The sequence below is a fragment of the Ambystoma mexicanum genome, chromosome 12 (assembly GCF_040938575.1).
Source record: "Ambystoma mexicanum isolate Mex_15411 chromosome 12, UKY_AmexF1_1, whole genome shotgun sequence".
Classification (NCBI taxonomy): Eukaryota; Metazoa; Chordata; class Amphibia; order Caudata; family Ambystomatidae; genus Ambystoma; species Ambystoma mexicanum.
In genome coordinates this window covers 622,563,787-622,584,427 of record NC_090936.1, presented here as the reverse complement: position 1 = coordinate 622,584,427, position 20,641 = coordinate 622,563,787, and the positions used below count along the sequence as shown (strand labels likewise).

The 20,641-nt window shown below is 48.3% G+C and overlaps 1 protein-coding gene across 4 annotated transcripts in view; it reads right to left on the bottom strand.

The window, feature by feature from the left end:
* Positions 1-20,641, bottom strand: part of EEA1 (early endosome antigen 1) — a 1,786,886-nt gene that overhangs the window by 1,296,642 nt on the left and 469,603 nt on the right. For all 4 annotated transcript variants that reach the window (XM_069629072.1, XM_069629073.1, XM_069629075.1 and 1 more), the window contains one exon: positions 16,138-16,476. In XM_069629072.1, the coding sequence (XP_069485173.1) occupies positions 16,138-16,476 (339 nt within the window). The remainder of the gene's footprint in view (positions 1-16,137; positions 16,477-20,641) is intronic.

Sequence of the window (20,641 nt, the reverse complement as noted above, 5' to 3'; positions counted from 1 at the left end):
AAGAGGTATCTTTTTTTTGTGTTTTCCTGCACACCTCTATTGCTGGTCTTAAATGCTAGTCACATTCTTACTTTAGCTGGATTACCGTTTAGAAGAATGCCTACTAGAAACACTAACTCCAGGTCAGTCATGCAATGTCCTTGCCTCCATCCTCAGCCATGAATGCGCCAGAGTACTTTGATGAATCGCAGGATTCTGTCACTTTTGAAGAAAAGGATGAAGAAACAAAGTCTGCTACTGTCAATCAAATGCATTGATAACACCTACAATAACAAACACATGTGGTACTGGGATGAAGAAACACAACGGAGGAATATAGAATAGGAGCTAGACAGAGAGAAAGGAATTTGACAGTCCACTAGGGAAGTTCCCAGACAACATCATAAAAATAGAAGGTGGAGACACCATAGTGAGAACCCAGGAATTTTGAATCAGCTGCTCGAGCTACGCAGAGTAGAGACAGGATGCAAGGCTCCCAAACCTTAACAGGCATGCGTAGCTGAGGACCTTAACGCATACCGTGAAGAAATCCAGGAGACGCAGGAAACCAAAGAGGACCCAAAGCGTCCCGAGACTGAACCGGGTGGTGGCGTTGGCTGCTAACACAAGGCGGTGGACCAGGAGGTTTGGTCACAATGCTGATACCCCCTATGAAGAAACCACAAAGAAGGACGCCCCTGCAGAACGAACGAAGTAACCATTCATAGCGGAGTGTGAAAGGAGAACAGCCAACCTGACAAGAAAAGGTCCCAAACGCGTGCAAGCCCCGATTACATTATCCCTGCAAGCTCTAGGTAACAGGGGAAGTGGGTGAGCCAGGAGGGAGCCCTATGATCATTATTGGACTATTCCTACTCATCCCAGTGAAGAGTGTGATGAATCGCAGGGTAGTGTCACTGTTTCCATGGGGGAGTCCCCTTCCCATGAAGCCAGGGAGGTGTGGCCGCTACCCAATATTCCCCCTGGGGGTGGTACTCAGCGGGTGGATCTCATGGCGAGGGAAATCCTTCATGGGCCTGATTACTATGGCCCTGAGAGAACACAGTATCCATTTTCCCCTTTGGTGCCCACACTCACCTCACCCACTCAGTACCAGCTCTGGCTGACTCTGGAGCTCTGCCTTTTCAGATTAATGATGCTTGGGCACGTGAACATAGCATTCACAGACATTAAGCTGATAACCCAATCAATAAAAGGAGTGGATGTAAAACCATAGGTTGTCCGGATCTGTAGAATTTAACAGACCCTGCTCCTCCACAGGACTACTGCATGACAAAAAGAAGTAATCTCCTTCAAATAAATTAAGGTGGCACACTTCCTCTTAATCATTGATCTGCCTTGGTTTTGGCTACACAATCATTACATCAACTGGACTGCTTGCACTCCGTTTCCGGCCTCCAAACATTGTACACAAAACTGTCGGCCAAACAGACTGTTTTGCCACCTCACCAACAGGCTGTCTCTTTAAAACCCATGGCTAGATTAGCGTGGGTGTGGCCTAGCGGGACGGCAGAAAGATGTCTCCGAGTGCCTCTGCATACACGTGCAATGATTGGACTATCACATCCCTAGGTGTACTGGAACACTATAATTGCACAAACCAGTGTCAGAGCAGATGGGCGGGTTTCTTGGCAGCACTGCAGAAACTGGTGTAATCAGCCCTGATAAAGACTGTTGTCCCATCAAGATGGCACCCGTGGATCGGGATTGGAGAGAGGGGTGGAGTTCCAGGCGCTGACCGAGTGGGGCCAAGCAGACAGTGATATCGAAACAGGTAAGCATGTTTTTTTCTTAATTTCCAATGTTCATGAAGTAGGGGTTCTTGACATAGTTGGGTTTGAAGTGCCATCTTACGTTTGCCATAAGAAAGGAGAGACTGTGAAGTTAACAGTTTTACTGTTTTAACATCTGTTTCTTTAGCTGGTTTGCTGGATATATGTTCTCACGGCCAAGAATGCAAGTAAACAGAAATCATACTGGACATACAAATAGAACCATTTTGGTATGTCTGCATTCAAACTGTTGAAGAATTAGCAAATTCAGGTGATCTGTGAATTTTTCTTGGGAAACGGGATCCCAGAAATAAATCTCTCTACTCTGTACACGCACTCTTAATGGCTAGCACTTCCTTCTCAAGAAATGAATAATTTCCTTCACTATTAGAATTTTAAAAAGATATGATACTGGGTGTTCATTATCTTACTGAAGCTGCTTCAGCATGGTAGTACTTTTCCCTGCTGATCTGACATGTGCAGGGACTCTTGATATTTGATGGTCCCTTTATTAAGATAACAGTCCTACTACTGCTGGCCATGGGTTTTTAAAGAGACAGCCTGTCGGTGAGGTGGTAAAACACTCTGTTTGCAAACAGTTTTGTGTACAACATCCGGATCCCAGTAACAGAGTGCAAGCAGTCCAGTTGATGTAAGAATTGTGTACCCTAAACCCAGGCAGAGCGAGTATTACCAGGAAGTGGGCCGCATTAACATAATCAAAGAGTGGACCCCAGTAATCTCCTGCTTTTGGACGTCTCTGTAAGGTGTATTAAGAACATTACCTTTGTGTTACCAGCCTCATAGGAATGTCTAAACAGAGATTATAGCAGACTCAGGAGGAACAGCTCTGATGCTTTTGTTTTGTCACCCAGGATAATTGCCAATGTCTACTGAACACAGCAGAGTTCTCGCAAAATGACACCACTGTGATGCCGGAAATGCATCTGAGGGACAGGGCCTCTGAATCCTTGTCCTTTTTCTGTTTTTACCGTGTGTTCTGTCATGTTTTCTGCCCAGGAGTCCATGAGGGACTCCTGGCAGTGCAGCTCTCTTTTGGTTTGGTGAACAGACCCATGGGATACCCTTATGGCACCCATGGGTAGGGGTACAACCCTGTGCCCCTAGTGTATGTTTTTGGGCACCTGTGGGTGGCCCACAGAGCAGGGTATGGGCTGGTGGCAGCTCCATGCTAAACTTGACAGGTGCTCTGGGTGTCCTCCATTTCGGGATACCCAGGCCCTGCCATTGGGATCAGTTGATTCCTGATAGAAACAAGATGGCCCCTGTGGCCTCTTGCTTTCTATTGCCTGTTGTCTTGTTTTTCCCAAAGTCCTGGGAAGCCCTGGCTCTGTCCCTTCCCCCTGGCTGGCTGTTGGGTGGAAGTTCCATATATGGTGTTGTTGTGAAGGCCCAGCTAGACTGACTGGAGCCTTCCCAGTGACTGTATGTTATGGGTACCTCCTGTGGGTGGGACCTGGGTGAATGGAGTGTGTGACCAATATACACTCCTTGTTGTGGTTGTCTGGTTTCTGGCATGAGAGACAAAGACTGAGACAGCCCTGCCCGAAACTGGCCTGAATGCAGTGTGTAGTGTTGAATGGCTGGGTACTTGTCCCAATCCACATTCCTTGTTGTGAGTGTCTGAAAGGGAGGAGTGTGGCCTGAATGCACTGTGTGCCTGATTGGCTGACTGACTGCATGAATGCCCTTCTGTGTGATTGGCTGCTGTGTGTGTGCCAGCAGTGTGGATGAGAGACAGAATAGTATATCTGGGGACCTCTCACCACTGGAAATTGTTCAGAAGCATTCAGAAGCTGAGTCTCCACTCAAGAGTAACTGGATTTGCTGATCCTCGACGTCCAGCTGGAAGAAGAAGACTTGCTGTGGCATTTGCTTCGACGGAACTGAAGGTTGTCGAAATCGTCGAGGACTGACCCGAGAGAGGACCTGGCTAGGCGCCCTCTTCCCGTGCTCCGAGGGACCATCGAGCACCGCTGAATCTTCGCCGAAGCGCCCTGGAAGTCAGACCCTCGAAAGGCTGCCGACCCGAGACGGGACCGCCGAGGAGATCGAAGTGAAGCACCCGGACATCGACGCTGTCGAAGTCCATTGCCGTCGACCAGGGTTCGCAGGTCTGTGTAACCGCTGGAGGCCCGTCGAAGTTGTGTTGCCCCGCCGTGGGAACCACTTGACGCCGTGCCGCCGACGACCGGAGCCGTCCGCTCCTTGCCTAAGAACATTTGCCTTGAAGGACTCCCTCGTCCGCATCGTCGGCCGCTTTGTCCCGCCGGAGAAAGTCGAGGACGACCAACGCGCCGAGGAGAATCCGCCGGTGGGTTTCCCGCCACCTCACGACCCCAAAGACTCGAGCGACTCGACGCCCTTGCTGGGCCACCGTCACCCACAATCTTTGCGGTCCAGAACTAGTGTCGCCGAGGTGCCCCGCACGCCTCTTCCTCGCAGGACGCCGACGTCTCGACGCCGACGAGCACCGCTCGGATCGAAGCCTGCCGCCTCATCGACGCCGTTCTACCTCGTTTGTTGTCGGACGTTCGACGCCCCGTGTCTCCCGCTTGAAAGGGAAGGCATTCAAGAAGGGCCGTCGATTCCCCGACACCGAACACCGAGTTCCTCGACGCTTCTCGACGCCTCTCGACGATCCGTGACTCCTGCTTTAAAGGGGGTCATTCAAGAAGGATCTGTCGACGCCTCTTCGAAGAACTCGACTCCACCAGGTACATTGGGGGGGTAAAAACATTATAGGAGAGAAATAGACTATTGAACAATATATGGACTGGGCTGGTGTTATATCTCTTTATTTTACAGGTTGCCCAGGTGGGGGGATCTCCACACAGAACTGTGTCCAGTGGTAGGGGCCAGTATTCTGCCTATTGTTTCAACCCTCTGTTATCTCTCCTCTCTCTATTGCTGGTTTCCTTCTTATTGATCTGTGTGCCATTTTAACAGTATTGTGAATGCACTTTAATGAGGTCTAATATTAGTGGTACCACTTTAGAATTGTAGATATTTACCATTGCTGATTTTCCTGAGCACAAAGTGCGTTATTGTGATAAGTGTACATAACCCTTGAATATTAATTATATAAAGACTGTGTTTTCAGTAATACAGTGTGTGGACATTCCTTTGTGGGGGCTTGGGGATACACTGTACTTAAGAACCAGCCTGCATCACCTCCTGAGAAGCTAGGCCTTGATTGCTCGTCCATAGCTACCGTAATCGAGAATCTTGGCTGGGGTCTTCTGTGCCTCTCCTCTACCATATAGAGAGCGGAAGTACAGACCCCCCCACCGGTCTTGACAAGCTGGTGGCAGCGGTGGGATGCTTATGGTTTTAAGACTCAGTGTATAACCGTGCCACTTACAAAATATCCGCACTTTATTAGATTAAGGTTTGGGTGTGTACCAAATAACTGCATTACAGGCAATGGAGCCCATTGCAAATGGTAAATTGACTCGGATGAGCTTAGAGGCTCTCCAGAGTGCTTGTGAAGCCAGGGAGTTGGACTTTGTGGATAAGTCTAGGGCTGAGCTGATAGCTGCCCTGGTGGACTACCAGACTGATGGTGAAACCCTTGATGAAGGGGGGGATGCAACCAGTGAGGACTCTGCCCCTGGGGTTGTCGCTGAATCTGTTTCTGGGAATGCCACCATTCCTGCTGCCTCTGTTCCAAACCCCAGCAATTCCATGGAACTTGAGTTATTAAGGATGAAATTGGCCTTTGAATATCGCAAGTTGGAAATAGAAGCTGAGCTTAAGAAAGAGGAGCTGGCACAGCAAGTGGAACTCAAGAATAGGGATCTTGCGCTCAAAGACAAGGACACTGAATGTCAGAGAATCCAGCTAGAGAGAGCTAGAGTGGAGACTTCAGCTAGACCAATTGAGAGTGGCAGGTCCCCAGCCACCAAGTTTATGAAAGATTTGGTTGGTGTGTTTGTGGAGGGTTCAGATATCCTCCAATGGATTGAAGCGTTTGAAATGGCTTGTGCAATTCATGATGTAGATAAAAGAGATTGGGCTAAGTGTTTGTTAAGCAGAGTGCCTCAAACTGGATATGACTGTATTCTGAAGCTGAGTGTGGAGGAAAGGGGTCAGTATGAGTGTATGAAGTCTGCTTTGATTGCCAAGTTTGGCAAGACACCTACCCAATACCTTAAAAGGTTCAGGGATTTTAAGAAAAGAGAGAATGTGTCTTGGGTTGACTGGGTGAGTACTGCGCACATGAACATGATGGGGTGGATTGACGGTTACAAGGTGAAAACTTTTGTTGAGTTGTCCCACCTCTTGTTTTTTGAGCATTTTTCTGAAGCCTGTTCACCAGAGCTGCGTCAGTATGTGGCTGACCAGAACATTTTGGACCCCTTTAAGCTGGCTAGGTTGGCTGACAAGTGGGTCTCCCACCGGGTGTCCCCTAAGGACTCCAGTGGGAAGGACAAGGACAAAGAAAAGGGGACCTCTCAGAAAGCTGAGGAGTCCCAAAAGCAATCACAGTCGGGTAAACCAAAACCTTCCTCTCCTAAGACCCAAAAATCTGGTGGGGATAAGTCCTCTGTGGGTGGGAATAAGAGTAGTGGTCCACCTGCTGCAAAGCAGGTTCCCAGTGGTTCCAGTACCGTACCCCGCACTCCTGGCACTTGTTGGGATTGTGGGGCTCTGGATCACAAAAGGGGTGACCCCAAGTGTAAAGGTAAGGCACTTGGAGTACAGGCTGTCAGCCTGACCTACCCTTACCCCGTGGCTGAGGTGGAGGCCACTGTCCTCCCCTCCTCTACAGGAATCACATTTGGTGCTCCGGTAGAGATTTCCTTAGTGTCCCTTGGGGCCTGGGACCAGTACGCAGAAGTACTGGCAACTATCCCGCAGAACACCCGTAGGTTTTTGAGAAGTGTCCTCTTGAATGGCCAGCCTTCTACTGGTTTGAGAGACACTGGGGCAAGCATGACAGTGGTGGACAGGACCCTGCTCAAGCCAGAGGACTATGTAGGTGCTCCTCTGAGAACCACCAGGTTAGCTGGTGGGCCTCCCAAATTATCGCCTGTAGCCCTAGTCACACTCATGATTGGAGACAAGACAGCAAAGCTTCCTGTCCTGGTTCAGGACAATGTCCCTGCTAACATTCTGTTAGGAAATGATCTAGTAGAGTTGGGGTTGATCTCGGATGGTCTTCCCATGACTGCTGCTGCAGTCACTAGGTCACAGGTGACACCGGGCCTGGCTATGAGTCAGGTATCCGAGCCAAAGGCGAGGCCTAAGGCAAGAAGAAGGAAGACCAAGAAGGCCACCTCTGTGGAGGGAACACCTTCTCTTCCTGCTGTTCCGACAGCACCCAATGGGATCCATGCTCCGGACGGGCTGGGTCCAGCGGAAAACCCAAACTCAACTCCTGTGGGAGAAGAGACAGAAGACTCTCCTGTGGGAGAGGTTCTCAACCCGGAGGATCATCCCGACCTTCAATGCTTGTTAGCTGAAGGGGGACCCTCCCGGGCAGACTTCTGTAAGGGACAGAGAGAGTGCCACTCTCTCGAGGGCCTGAGGAAACAGGCCCTGTCCCAGGCACAAGGTGAAGTGCCTAGGACATTCAAGATTTATTGGGAGGGTGAGCTCCTTGTTAGTGAGCCCACTAAGCCCGAACCTGGTGCCCGCAAGAGGTTGGTGGTACCCCAGGTTTACAGGCCCTTCCTACTGCAGTTGGCGCATGAGGTGCCCTTGGCTGGTCATCTTGGGACCAAGAAGACTAAGCAGAGGCTCTCTGCCCATTTCTACTGGCCACGGATGGGAGTAGAGGTGGAGTCCCACTGCAGGACCTGCCCAACTTGTCAGTTGTCTGGCAAGACTGGAGGCAGGGTCATTGCCCCACTGCAGCCATTACCAGTGGTTGGCACACCATTTGAGAGGGTGGGCATCGACATCGTCGGTCCCCTTGACCCTCCCACTTCAGGTGGACATCGGTTCATCCTGGTCTTGGTAGATCATGCCACCAGGTACCCTGAGGCAATACCCCTTCGGACTGTTACTGCCAAGGTGGTTGCCAGGGCTCTCCTGGGCATTTTCACCCGTGTTGGATTCCCCAAGGAGGTTGTCTCTGACCGAGGATCCAACTTCATGTCTAGTTACATGAAAACCATGTGGAAAGAGTGCGGGGTAACCTACAAGTTCTCCACCTCTTACCACCCCCAGACCAATGGTCTGGTTGAGAGATTTAACAAAACTCTCAAGGGCATGCTAGGTGCTTTGGAAGAGCCCCTAAGGAGGAAATGGGATCTCCTCCTGCCATGCCTGCTGTTTGCTTACAGAGAGGTACCTCAAGAGGGTGTTGGTTTCAGCCCCTTTGAGTTACTCTTTGGACATCCCGTGAGGGGGCCCCTCGCCTTGATCCGAGAAGGCTTGGAAGCCACCCCTCCAGGTCCCGCCAAGCAAGTGGGGGACTATGTGTTAGGCCTCAGGCGGAGGATGACACAAATGATGGGTCAGGCAACAGCAAATCTCAAGGCCAGCCAGGAATTGAATAAGTACTGGCATGACCTGAAAGCTTCGCAAGTGGATTGGACTCCGGGACAGGAAATCCTTGTGATGGAGCCTACCAAGCCTAGAGCTTTGGCAGACAAGTGGACTGGACCCTTCAGGATCATCTCCAAGATGGGCGAAGTCAATTATCTGGTGGACATGGGAGCCTCTGGGGTAGCCCCCCAGGTATTCCATGTCAACAGGCTCAAGCCTTTCCACAGGCGAGCAGAGGTCTCATGTCTCTTGCTAGCTTCAGGGCAAGAAGAGGATGAGAGTGAGCCCCTTCCTGATTTGCTGCATAGCAACCCTCAGGATGGCTCAGTGGAGGGAGTACAACTCTCTCCCGATTTGACAACAGAGCAGCAGAGGGCCTGCCGGGCTTTGCTCCAGCAGTATGCCCCTCTGTTTTCACTGACACCGGGCCTTACACCGTGGTGTAAGCACGAAATTGACACTGGTGACAGTGTGCCTGTCAAAAGCAGGAGCTATCGTATGTCAGATACCGTCAAAAACCACATCCAGGCTGAGGTCGCCAAGATGTTGGATCTGGGTGTTATTGAACCCTCCACCAGTCCCTGGTCCAGTCCAGTGGTCCTTGTCCCCAAGGCAAGTTCCCCGGCGGGTACCAAGGATTGGAGGTTCTGTGTGGACTACCGAGGAGTCAATGCCGTCACCAAAACTGACGCGCACCCATTGCCCAGGGCTGATGAGCTCGTGGACACTATAGGTGCTGCCAAATTTGTGAGCACCTTTGACCTTACCTCAGGCTATTGGCAAATAGCTCTGACGGACCATGCCAAGGAAAAGACGGCATTCTCCACACCTGAGGGACTCTACCAGTTTAGGGTCATGCCCTTTGGGTTGAAGAATGCCCCTGCCACCTTCCAGAGATTGGTCAACCATGCGCTCAGTGGGCTGGAAGCCTTTTGTGTGGCTTACTTAGACGACATTGCCGTCTACAGTTCCACCTGGGAAGAGCATTTGACACATCTGGATAAGGTGTTGCAGGCCTTGAAAAGGGCTAACCTCACTATCAAGGCCACCAAGTGCCAGATAGCTCAGGGGAAAGTTACCTATCTTGGTCATGAGGTAGGAGGGGGTCAAATCCAACCTCTCTCCAGTAAAGTACAGGACGTACAGAACTGGGAGACGCCCACTACTCAAACCCAGGTGAGAGCCTTTTTGGGCCTCACTGGGTACTATCGCAATTTCATGGCAGACTATGGAACCATAGCTGCACCCCTGACAGCTCTAACTTCACCCAAACAGCCTAGGAAGGTTAATTGGACTGAAGACTGTCAGAGGGCCTTTGATGGCTTGAAAGAAAGTCTGTGTAGGGCACCTGTGTTGAGTGCGCCTGACTACAGCCGACCCTTTATCGTCCAGACGGATGCCTGCGACACCGGAATTGGAGCTGTCTTGTCCCAGTTAGATGACAAAGGGAGAGAACATCCTATCATATTCATCAGTAGACAACTCAAGGGTAGAGAACTTAGGTGGGCTACTGTTGAAAAGGAATGTTTTAGTATAGTTTGGAGCCTTAGGCGTTTTAGGCCCTACCTTACGGGGTCCACCTTCAAGGTCCAAACAGATCATAAGCCCCTGAAGTGGCTTATGCAGATGAAGGGTGAGAATCCGAAATTGCTCAGGTGGTCGATTAGCCTACAAGGGCTAGACTTCACCATAGAGCACAGACCAGGGAAGAGTCACGATAATGCAGATGGCCTTTCCAGAAGGTATGTTGACCGTCTGGATGAGGGTGTCTATCCCGTGGGAGATTAGGCACCCTCCACCTCAGTCTGGGGGGGGCGACTGTGATGCCGGAAATGCATCTGAGGGACAGGGCCTCTGAATCCTTGTCCTTTTTCTGTTTTTACCGTGTGTTCTGTCATGTTTTCTGCCCAGGAGTCCATGAGGGACTCCTGGCAGTGCAGCTCTCTTTTGGTTTGGTGAACAGACCCATGGGATACCCTTATGGCACCCATGGGTAGGGGTACAACCCTGTGCCCCTAGTGTATGTTTTTGGGCACCTGTGGGTGGCCCACAGAGCAGGGTATGGGCTGGTGGCAGCTCCATGCTAAACTTGACAGGTGCTCTGGGTGTCCTCCATTTCGGGATACCCAGGCCCTGCCATTGGGATCAGTTGATTCCTGATAGAAACAAGATGGCCCCTGTGGCCTCTTGCTTTCTATTGCCTGTTGTCTTGTTTTTCCCAAAGTCCTGGGAAGCCCTGGCTCTGTCCCTTCCCCCTGGCTGGCTGTTGGGTGGAAGTTCCATATATGGTGTTGTTGTGAAGGCCCAGCTAGACTGACTGGAGCCTTCCCAGTGACTGTATGTTATGGGTACCTCCTGTGGGTGGGACCTGGGTGAATGGAGTGTGTGACCAATATACACTCCTTGTTGTGGTTGTCTGGTTTCTGGCATGAGAGACAAAGACTGAGACAGCCCTGCCCGAAACTGGCCTGAATGCAGTGTGTAGTGTTGAATGGCTGGGTACTTGTCCCAATCCACATTCCTTGTTGTGAGTGTCTGAAAGGGAGGAGTGTGGCCTGAATGCACTGTGTGCCTGATTGGCTGACTGACTGCATGAATGCCCTTCTGTGTGATTGGCTGCTGTGTGTGTGCCAGCAGTGTGGATGAGAGACAGAATAGTATATCTGGGGACCTCTCACCACTGGAAATTGTTCAGAAGCATTCAGAAGCTGAGTCTCCACTCAAGAGTAACTGGATTTGCTGATCCTCGACGTCCAGCTGGAAGAAGAAGACTTGCTGTGGCATTTGCTTCGACGGAACTGAAGGTTGTCGAAATCGTCGAGGACTGACCCGAGAGAGGACCTGGCTAGGCGCCCTCTTCCCGTGCTCCGAGGGACCATCGAGCACCGCTGAATCTTCGCCGAAGCGCCCTGGAAGTCAGACCCTCGAAAGGCTGCCGACCCGAGACGGGACCGCCGAGGAGATCGAAGTGAAGCACCCGGACATCGACGCTGTCGAAGTCCATTGCCGTCGACCAGGGTTCGCAGGTCTGTGTAACCGCTGGAGGCCCGTCGAAGTTGTGTTGCCCCGCCGTGGGAACCACTTGACGCCGTGCCGCCGACGACCGGAGCCGTCCGCTCCTTGCCTAAGAACATTTGCCTTGAAGGACTCCCTCGTCCGCATCGTCGGCCGCTTTGTCCCGCCGGAGAAAGTCGAGGACGACCAACGCGCCGAGGAGAATCCGCCGGTGGGTTTCCCGCCACCTCACGACCCCAAAGACTCGAGCGACTCGACGCCCTTGCTGGGCCACCGTCACCCACAATCTTTGCGGTCCAGAACTAGTGTCGCCGAGGTGCCCCGCACGCCTCTTCCTCGCAGGACGCCGACGTCTCGACGCCGACGAGCACCGCTCGGATCGAAGCCTGCCGCCTCATCGACGCCGTTCTACCTTGTTTGTTGTCGGACGTTCGACGCCCCGTGTCTCCCGCTTGAAAGGGAAGGCATTCAAGAAGGGCCGTCGATTCCCCGACACCGAACACCGAGTTCCTCGACGCTTCTCGACGCCTCTCGACGATCCGTGACTCCTGCTTTAAAGGGGGTCATTCAAGAAGGATCTGTCGACGCCTCTTCGAAGAACTCGACTCCACCAGGTACATTGGGGGGGTAAAAACATTATAGGAGAGAAATAGACTATTGAACAATATATGGACTGGGCTGGTGTTATATCTCTTTATTTTACAGGTTGCCCAGGTGGGGGGATCTCCACACAGAACTGTGTCCAGTGGTAGGGGCCAGTATTCTGCCTATTGTTTCAACCCTCTGTTATCTCTCCTCTCTCTATTGCTGGTTTCCTTCTTATTGATCTGTGTGCCATTTTAACAGTATTGTGAATGCACTTTAATGAGGTCTAATATTAGTGGTACCACTTTAGAATTGTAGATATTTACCATTGCTGATTTTCCTGAGCACAAAGTGCGTTATTGTGATAAGTGTACATAACCCTTGAATATTAATTATATAAAGACTGTGTTTTCAGTAATACAGTGTGTGGACATTCCTTTGTGGGGGCTTGGGGATACACTGTACTTAAGAACCAGCCTGCATCACCTCCTGAGAAGCTAGGCCTTGATTGCTCGTCCATAGCTACCGTAATCGAGAATCTTGGCTGGGGTCTTCTGTGCCTCTCCTCTACCATATAGAGAGCGGAAGTACAGACCCCCCCACCGGTCTTGACAACCACACACTCTTCACAGGCATGAGTACATTCAACTGTTCTTGAGGGTTGCATTCTAGAGAATTTTCTATGGTTGTCCTCTTGGAAACAAAAATGCCTTCTCTTGATCACCCGCTGTCTATCCTTTAGCTTTTCTTTTTCCAACCAATGTATTCAAATTTCAAAAACAATACATACATTTTCAATATAACACCACAATAGCTAACATCAATGAAAGCAAAAACAGTAAAAATAATTATATAATAAAAAATAAATAATTGGAACAGATAAAATAATAAAATTCAGAATATATCTTTAGAAGAGATGCAAAGCCGGCGACATTACAATCACACGTTCTTCAGAAAACAAAAACTAAAAAGACGATCCAAGACACAAGTGGGGGATCGAGTTTGGCCATCATCAGGCAATCTACCCTCCCATTTAATACCTTCCATTCGCTCCAAGATATTTTGGGCACACAACATCAGTGAGGTAATCAAGTAGACAGATTAAAACTGCCTGTGTCAGTGAAACATTTGCATTCGGTACTGCAAGTCTCCCTTCTGAAGAGATTTTCTGTAGACGACTTCAAGAGGCGCCAGGGACAACCTTCACTTATCCCTAATGGCACTCCAGAATATGGAGTCGCTCAGCTTTGTGCCTCCTAGTATCAACACAAAATCTACAGTATCTCAGGCAGGGAAGGTCATGGGTCTTGCAATTGCTTGTGGGACCCCGCTTCTCAGATTCTATAAAACATCCTCTCTGGCAACCTGGTGCTCCACGGCTTGGAAGGAAGCATAAAATCACAATGTACCTTCCTGGCCAGCGCTGGTCAATGTGGAGGAGATGATGGAGAGCTAGCCACAGCGGCTAATAATTCATTCACCAGGAGCACATCTGGCATTGAACTCTGACCACCCCCAAAAATGACTTCCACTTCAATCGGTTCTCCTTTAATGTATCTGCTTCAGGCTGCACTTCCCAAAGTGACCCAGAGTGGATACTTTAAAGGAAAGCCAACAATACTCTATACATCGCAACCCAGAGTATCTTTGCATCCTATTTTCAGGAACTCTCAGTTGCTGTGGCTTGGATGCTATTTGCTTGCCCTTTTTGTTTCTGCATTTCCTTTTATTTTTCCTGCTTTCTTGACTTAAGTCTTCCTTGCTCAGGACATTGGCTTGATTTTCAGTGCTACCAACTCTAGCTAGCTCCTCCATTACTGTACCTCTTACCCAAGTCCTTCTGTAAGATGTGCAGTTCATCATTCCTGGCTGTATTCTCTAGAACCTCCTTGACAGCAATTCTCCAGTCAGCCTTCAGTTCCAATCTTCCCGTTAGAATCCAAGTCCACTGCACGCATCATCCACTGTTTTTCCATTCAGGATTTCTACCTCAAGTTGGCAGCCCTTCCTGTGGCCATCCAACTTATAACTGTCCGCCAGCGCCGGCTGGGTGGCAACTAGAAAGGATATGCTTAGTTACAGACCTCACATCAAAAGAAACCTAGAGGTGAGATCAGCCTGTTAAGCACAAACCTTAATTCCGCTCACATTCTTTTAGTTTACCAGTCTATCAGTCTGCTGTCCACCCATTTCTACCCCAATGTTTCCAAGTGCAAAAGCCCTTCTAGAGGCTCACTCAGGGCTGACAAGACCATACCTCTTTCTTGACTGGCTTTCCACATGGGTCAAGGTGATGCCATGATTTTGTGTTGGGTTACCACAAAAATGGATCGCTCCCTATATTGGCAAATAGGAGGCACAATTCACAGGAACACTTGTACCAAGTACTAATGGGAGCAATCACGGAAGGGACATATCTACAAGATAATCATAATGTCATGACCCTTACCCCTGGCCCTCACTGGCAAATCAGCCTTTGGCGCCAGGCTCATAACCATCATGAAGACCAACATTAGAATGGGACTATTTAATTTTGGGGGGGAGGGGTATTCAGCCAACATGGAGGGACACACATGGCTCAGTTACAAGGAACTGAGCTATGCGGTCTAGTCTTTTGGGTGCGGCAGGCCTGGGACTACTTTACCTGGACTACTTTGGGTGTGGCAGGCCTGGGACTATTTTAACTGGACTTCTTTACCTGAGACTATTTAAACCGCACCCAAACAGCAGAACATGCTTTGCGTTATTCTGCTGTGGGCAGCGTAACGCTCACCGTGTCCAGTCCTTTGATGCCAGCTTACCTGAAACCAAGGACCGGCAGAGAGATGGAGAACACTACAAAACTTACCTGGAACAGTATCCTGTCTTCAATCCATCGCCGACTTCATTTCCACTCACCTGAAGGTACGAACTCCATCATCCGGCACCGCATGCATCCTGGAATACCATAACCTGGAAAGAGGAGAAAGAAAGACAGCATTAGTAAGCGTTTACTCACATTTCCTCCCGAATGAAGAAAGCCACACAATTCTTACCTGGGTAGTCATCTCCTGGTCAGTATCATTGCTGGAACATTACAGCGCTCGGCGAGGAACATCGCAACCTGCAAGGAGAGAAAAGACACAGGTTAGCAATATAAAATGTGAAACAGTGCTGCGCATCGCGCATTACTCACCGGACAGCATCGCGCACAGCGCACTTTCGCCTACCGGCCCATGCTCATCTTTAAACTGCATGACAACACCAAAATACCTTTCCATACCTAAAAGGAAAGAAGCAAGACATTATTATTCGAACTAAGAGGAATAAGAACTGCATATAAAGACTAACTATAAAGCAGCAAACCTACGGAGTAGCAGCAGGCCTGGATTCCCACAGGGGGGCTTGCACCAGTGAAGTAACTTGGTTGCTGCTCGCCCCCCACATCTACGCGCCCCTGCCACAAGGAGCAGGACGGAGAAACCACCTTTTACAATATTAAGGTGAGGAGAGGGCCCAAGGGGGAGGAAGGAGTTGAGGCCAAGGGAGGTGGGAAAACAAAGAAAATCTGGTATTGAATCCAGCTCTCCTATATTGCAGACGCATCTTTAACCAGAGTGCCTTACAAAGGGACCGGGAGAGGGTTTGAGAGTGCAAATCATCCAACCAGGGCTGGGTGGCGTCCCCGTGGATACCAGGTGAGCGTAACACACAATCATCACTGGATGCAATGAGACATGATCAACAAGCATCACTGCAGATACAACTCCAGACTACATAGCTCTGGATGCGGGTAGGCATGTTAAGTCCCTCATATTATCTCCGGTCTGCAACCATAAATGGAAACCAATGACTGGAAGAACACATTAAAGTAAGCCTCATTTTACAGTTTTTTTTACAACCAGAATTTCAACTATGCTAGGTTTTCTTCTTTTCCATTTAATGGGGATAACACACTAAGGCAAGTACCTGATTTTCAGATCCAACCACAATGTGTTTTTTGTTTTGTGACCTAATGATGTTTCTCAGGGCTACAGTGGTCAGCCCTTTCTCCACAGCCAATGCTCATATCCAACGCAAGATGCGTTGTGGGTGCCAACATTCCAAAAAGTGTTTGATATCCACATGGATCCTTATTCCACCATAAAATATCATTGCTCTTTTCAAAGATTAGTACTTGACAGTGTGCCTTACTGGTGTGCAGTGCTCATATATCCACAAGTCTTTGGTCAGTACTAAAAATAAATACAGGTATTTTATGTCTCACCTGATTGATCTCACTCTGCAGCTGCAAGCTCTGTAGTTCCTTTTCCTCTTTCTGTTGCTGAAGCTGCTTGAACTCAGTTTTAAGATGCTGTAACTTGGCCTCTACCTCTGACAATTCTTCTTTGAGTTTTTGGCTGGCTTCCCCCTTGTCCCGTAGGTCTGTCTGTACCCTCTGCAATGATGACTCAGTAGCAGACAATCTTGCTTGAAGCTGCTGACAGTCCAGGTCCTTCTGCTGGAGGCTTGCCCTCAAGTTTGTTCGGTTAACAGCTTCCTGGTGTTGCTTCTCTTCAAGCTGAGTGTATTCTAACTCTTTCTTCAATAATTTTTCTGTTAGAACCTGTGAAATCAAGTAGCCACACAGTGTAAATGGACAAGAGATATGTTTTGCCTGTAGTAATGTTAAACAGTGCTCGTTTCTATGTTAGTATGTTAATTCATGAGCCAAACAATTTACTTGCGAGCAAAAAAAAAAAAACTGGTTTGATAACGAGTGTATGACAGCTGCAGAGAAGTTCCTTAATGCAGATCTGTCTGCCCTGCTGTTGAAGTAACCAGAAGCAAAAAAGAGATAAAAATAGGGGCAAACAGAAACACATTTGGTGGAGAGGTATTCATGTGCATTAGGGAATTATTTAACAGAAGGATAAATGATTCACTGATGTGTTGCTGGAACCTTTTAGTGTCCCCAATTAGAAAAGCATGACTATGTGCCAATCTGCCCTAATTTGTATGGTTGGGTATCATTAGGGCAGGGCATAAACAGCAGCACTCCCTAAACCATTTTGGTGGCGTCACAGTTAATTATTTTCGACAATGCACATGAATGAAATATTCACTGTTATTTCAGAATTTCAACATGCAACCTAATCAAAAGGCTCTTTGTTCTGCAAGCATGAAATCACCTGAATATAAAAATACACTATGCAATTCGCTGGCCACTACTGCGGATGAGGACAGTGGAAAAAAAACAGCTGTTAAGAAATTGAAATAAATGCCCTTTGATCCAGCAAAACTATTTATACTGTGAAGAATTTTAATGTCCCAAGAACAGAGGACAGCTGTGCGGCACCCGGAAAGCCATCCTCCCAGGGCCCTTGGGCGAATGCAGAGAGCTACTTGGAGGAAAACAGGAGTTTTGATTCTCATAGTCCCGCCCTGATCAACTGAGTAGAGACAGTACGTGTATTCATCTAAGTGATGGTTCTTAACCCCCTCTCTCCTCATCTAGCTATTCCGTTCTTTAAAAGGAGCACAACATTGCCCCACAAATGTCAACCTGAACTAGAACTCTCGCGATAATATGAGATACAATTAATGGCCTGTTTTTGACACTGTGGAGCCCAGACCCAGACCACAGCTTCTCCCCCACCCCTCCAAGAGCCCACTCGCCTGTTTGGATCTGAAGCTGCAAGGATCAGCATTGCACTGTAAGACTTGAACTGCCAGTGCTGGCAAAGACCTGCAGGAAACTGAAATGGAGCCACACACAGGGGATGGGACTTCCACCTGATCCCAAGATGGCCATAGGACACAAATACTCAACATGAGTCGAAGGTGCAGGTGGATAAGATTGCCAGAATTGGTCAGTAAACCGATTGAAAGGACTCAAAGGAGAGTCAACGGAGTCTAACCAATAGCAGGCTTTAAGTGTTTTACCTGGATTATTACTCTGCTCACTGTTTATCTCCCTTCAGTATTTGTTTTGAAGCACCTTAGTCCTATAATTTTACTATATTCACAATCCTAAAATACTTTGTTTTCAAAGCTTGAATTTTAGTAGTTTATGTGTTCTCTCATACATGGTGGAAGATACATCTGATCAAGACCCTTCCCTCTGGGTCTCTTAGTTTCTAATCAAAGATGTAGTGACAAACAAGAAAGTTCTTAGGAGGCCTGAAGACTTTATAGTGCCTCCTTGCATACAGACCTTAGACTAATTTCTCTTTTCTGAATTCCGTTCCTCACTTCTTAGACTTCTTTGTGTATCTACAGCATTCTGAAGCAACCCGACCATGTGAGTGTTATACATAAACACCAAATAAAATGTGTTCTGTTTAGTACATACACAGTGTGGTGAATCAACAGACCCCACGACGAAATGAATGTTTCTAAAAGCGTTTATTCTTGCCAGAAGGAGGGGTTGCTCTACAAAGAAACTGGTGTTTTGTCTTCATAACCCAAACAAATGGTGTAGGGAGGGGATAACCTACAGTGCATCAGGTTTTCCCTGTTTAGCAGGGATATACTGTTCTCTCTCTGCTTCTCTAGCAGAAAGTGTTGTAGTTCGCCACGTTTCTTGGCAGTCTAAGGGCTATGGTCTCCTGCACCTCTCAAAGTCTCACAGATAAAAGACCCAGCATACTTCTTTACACCTGAAACATTGTCAGGGATATAGTGACTAGCATGCTTTTTGACAGGCTTGCAGTTATTGGCCAAGCCAGACATTTTCAAAAGTGTATTCAAAATGTGTAGCCAATGTATTTGTGCTAGCAATAATGTGATGTGATAGCTGCTTAAATGTGATCAAAGTGGTGTTCGGTCAACCACGTTTGAGTATCCAGTAAGAACCTTGCAGCAGCATTAAGAAACGCATATTAAAGTTACAAGTTTCCTGCTGCAGAAGCAACAATAATAAATATTAAATAAGACTTAAGAGAAATTGATTAATTGGCTTCAGACTACTAAATAGAACTCTAGGCCCTGAAGAAGCACAAGTGTGTGAAATGCATGTTGGCCAGTTTATTAGTTATCAATGTGATCCATGGATCAGCTGATCCCTTGAAAAATGATTATAGCTCGACCATTTGATTTTGATGAGTTTTTTTCACAATGATTTCTGCTCTGGAGTAATAGGGCTATGGCCAATACAAGTTGAAATTAATATATAATTATCACTGCTTTGGATTTTCTCAGGTTGTTTGGTATATAAAACCAATATTTACTCCCACTGGTCAAGACTGATATGCATATGGCTAGTTTGCTTCAGTAATGGCACAGTCAAGGTAAACAGTTATGAAATGCAATGGTATATGGAGGAATTATCATTGTTTAAGAAGAACAAGTTACTTTCTTACCTGGTAACGTTCTTTCGATGGGATGGTCCGCATATCTATGACAGTAATCACCATAGCTGTGCTGCTTCTGAAAATCCTTCGCCGTCTGCGTCCATGACGTCGATACGCCATTCTCGAGGACCTTCTCTGACGGCCGACGTCACCAGATGTTATAAGTAGGACGCACGACGCCCGTAGCCTCAGTTGTAGTTTTTTCCCAGAACGTGTGGCACCAATCTTCTGCCAGTATGACCACAGAAAGCCTTGCGGAAACGTAAGCTGCAATCGCATAAGAAATTCTGTAGCAGGGTAGGCAGGGAGGGAGCGATATGGAATACGTCGTCGGACCATCCCATCGAAAGAACGTTACCAGGTAAGAGAGTAACTTGTTCTTCGAGGGGATTGGGTCCTCTGATGTATTCCATATCTATGACAGACTCCCAAAGCAGTACCAACATAAGGAGGTGGGAAAAGAATTTAGAATGTACAAATTTAGAATGCCCAATGAAATTGCAGAGTAAAGGTCCGCCTTGCCAAAGGGCAGATCCTGCCCCCGGATAGAATCGAGGGAGTAGTGACGTACAAAAGTATGGACCGAAGCCCAGGTGGCTGCATCAAAGATGTTACGAATAGGAACACCCCTCTGCAGGGCAGTAGAGGCAGCCATACCCCTGGTAGAATGGGCCCGTAAGCCTACCGGAGGGTCCTTACCCGCCAGCGGTAACATTCGGAAATTGCCAAGATGATCCATCGAGACAAAGTCTGCTTAGTAATAGCTTGTCCCAAACGCCTTCCAGCGTAACCAATAAAGAGTTGATTGTCCACTCTGACCCGGGACATGCGTGAAATATAAAAGCTTAAAGCTCCCCTAGGATCCAGCCAATGGAGCCTCTCCTCGTCCTTACCAGGATGCGGAGGAGGATAAAATGCCGGAAGAATAACCTTCTGGCTTAAATAAGAAAGGAAGGAGGAACTCTAAGGACAACCCTGTCCTTGTGAAACACAGTGAAGGGTGGCTTAATTGAAAGTGCCTGTAACTCACTCACTCTGCGAGCGGAAGTGACCGCAACTAAAAATACAGTTTTAAGAGTTAACAGTCTCAAAGGACAGGAATGCAAAGACTCAACCGGAGCACCCATTAGAAACTTGAGAACAAGGTTCAGATCCCAACCGGGCAGCTGGAAAGGTGACGGAGGGAATACATTAGTGAGCCCTTTCAGAAACTGAGAAATTAAAGGGATTTTAAAATAAGAACACTCCTTAGACAAGCGCTTAAATATAGACAGCGCTGCCAGGTAACCTTTAATGGTACCCACTTGCAGGCCCTTGCGGGCCAAAGAAAGCAAAAGAGACAGAACGACAGGAATGTCACATGAAAAAGGATCCACATTCTGAACCCTGTACCAGTCGCAGAACTTTCTCCAACGGCAACGGTACAGGGACTTTGTT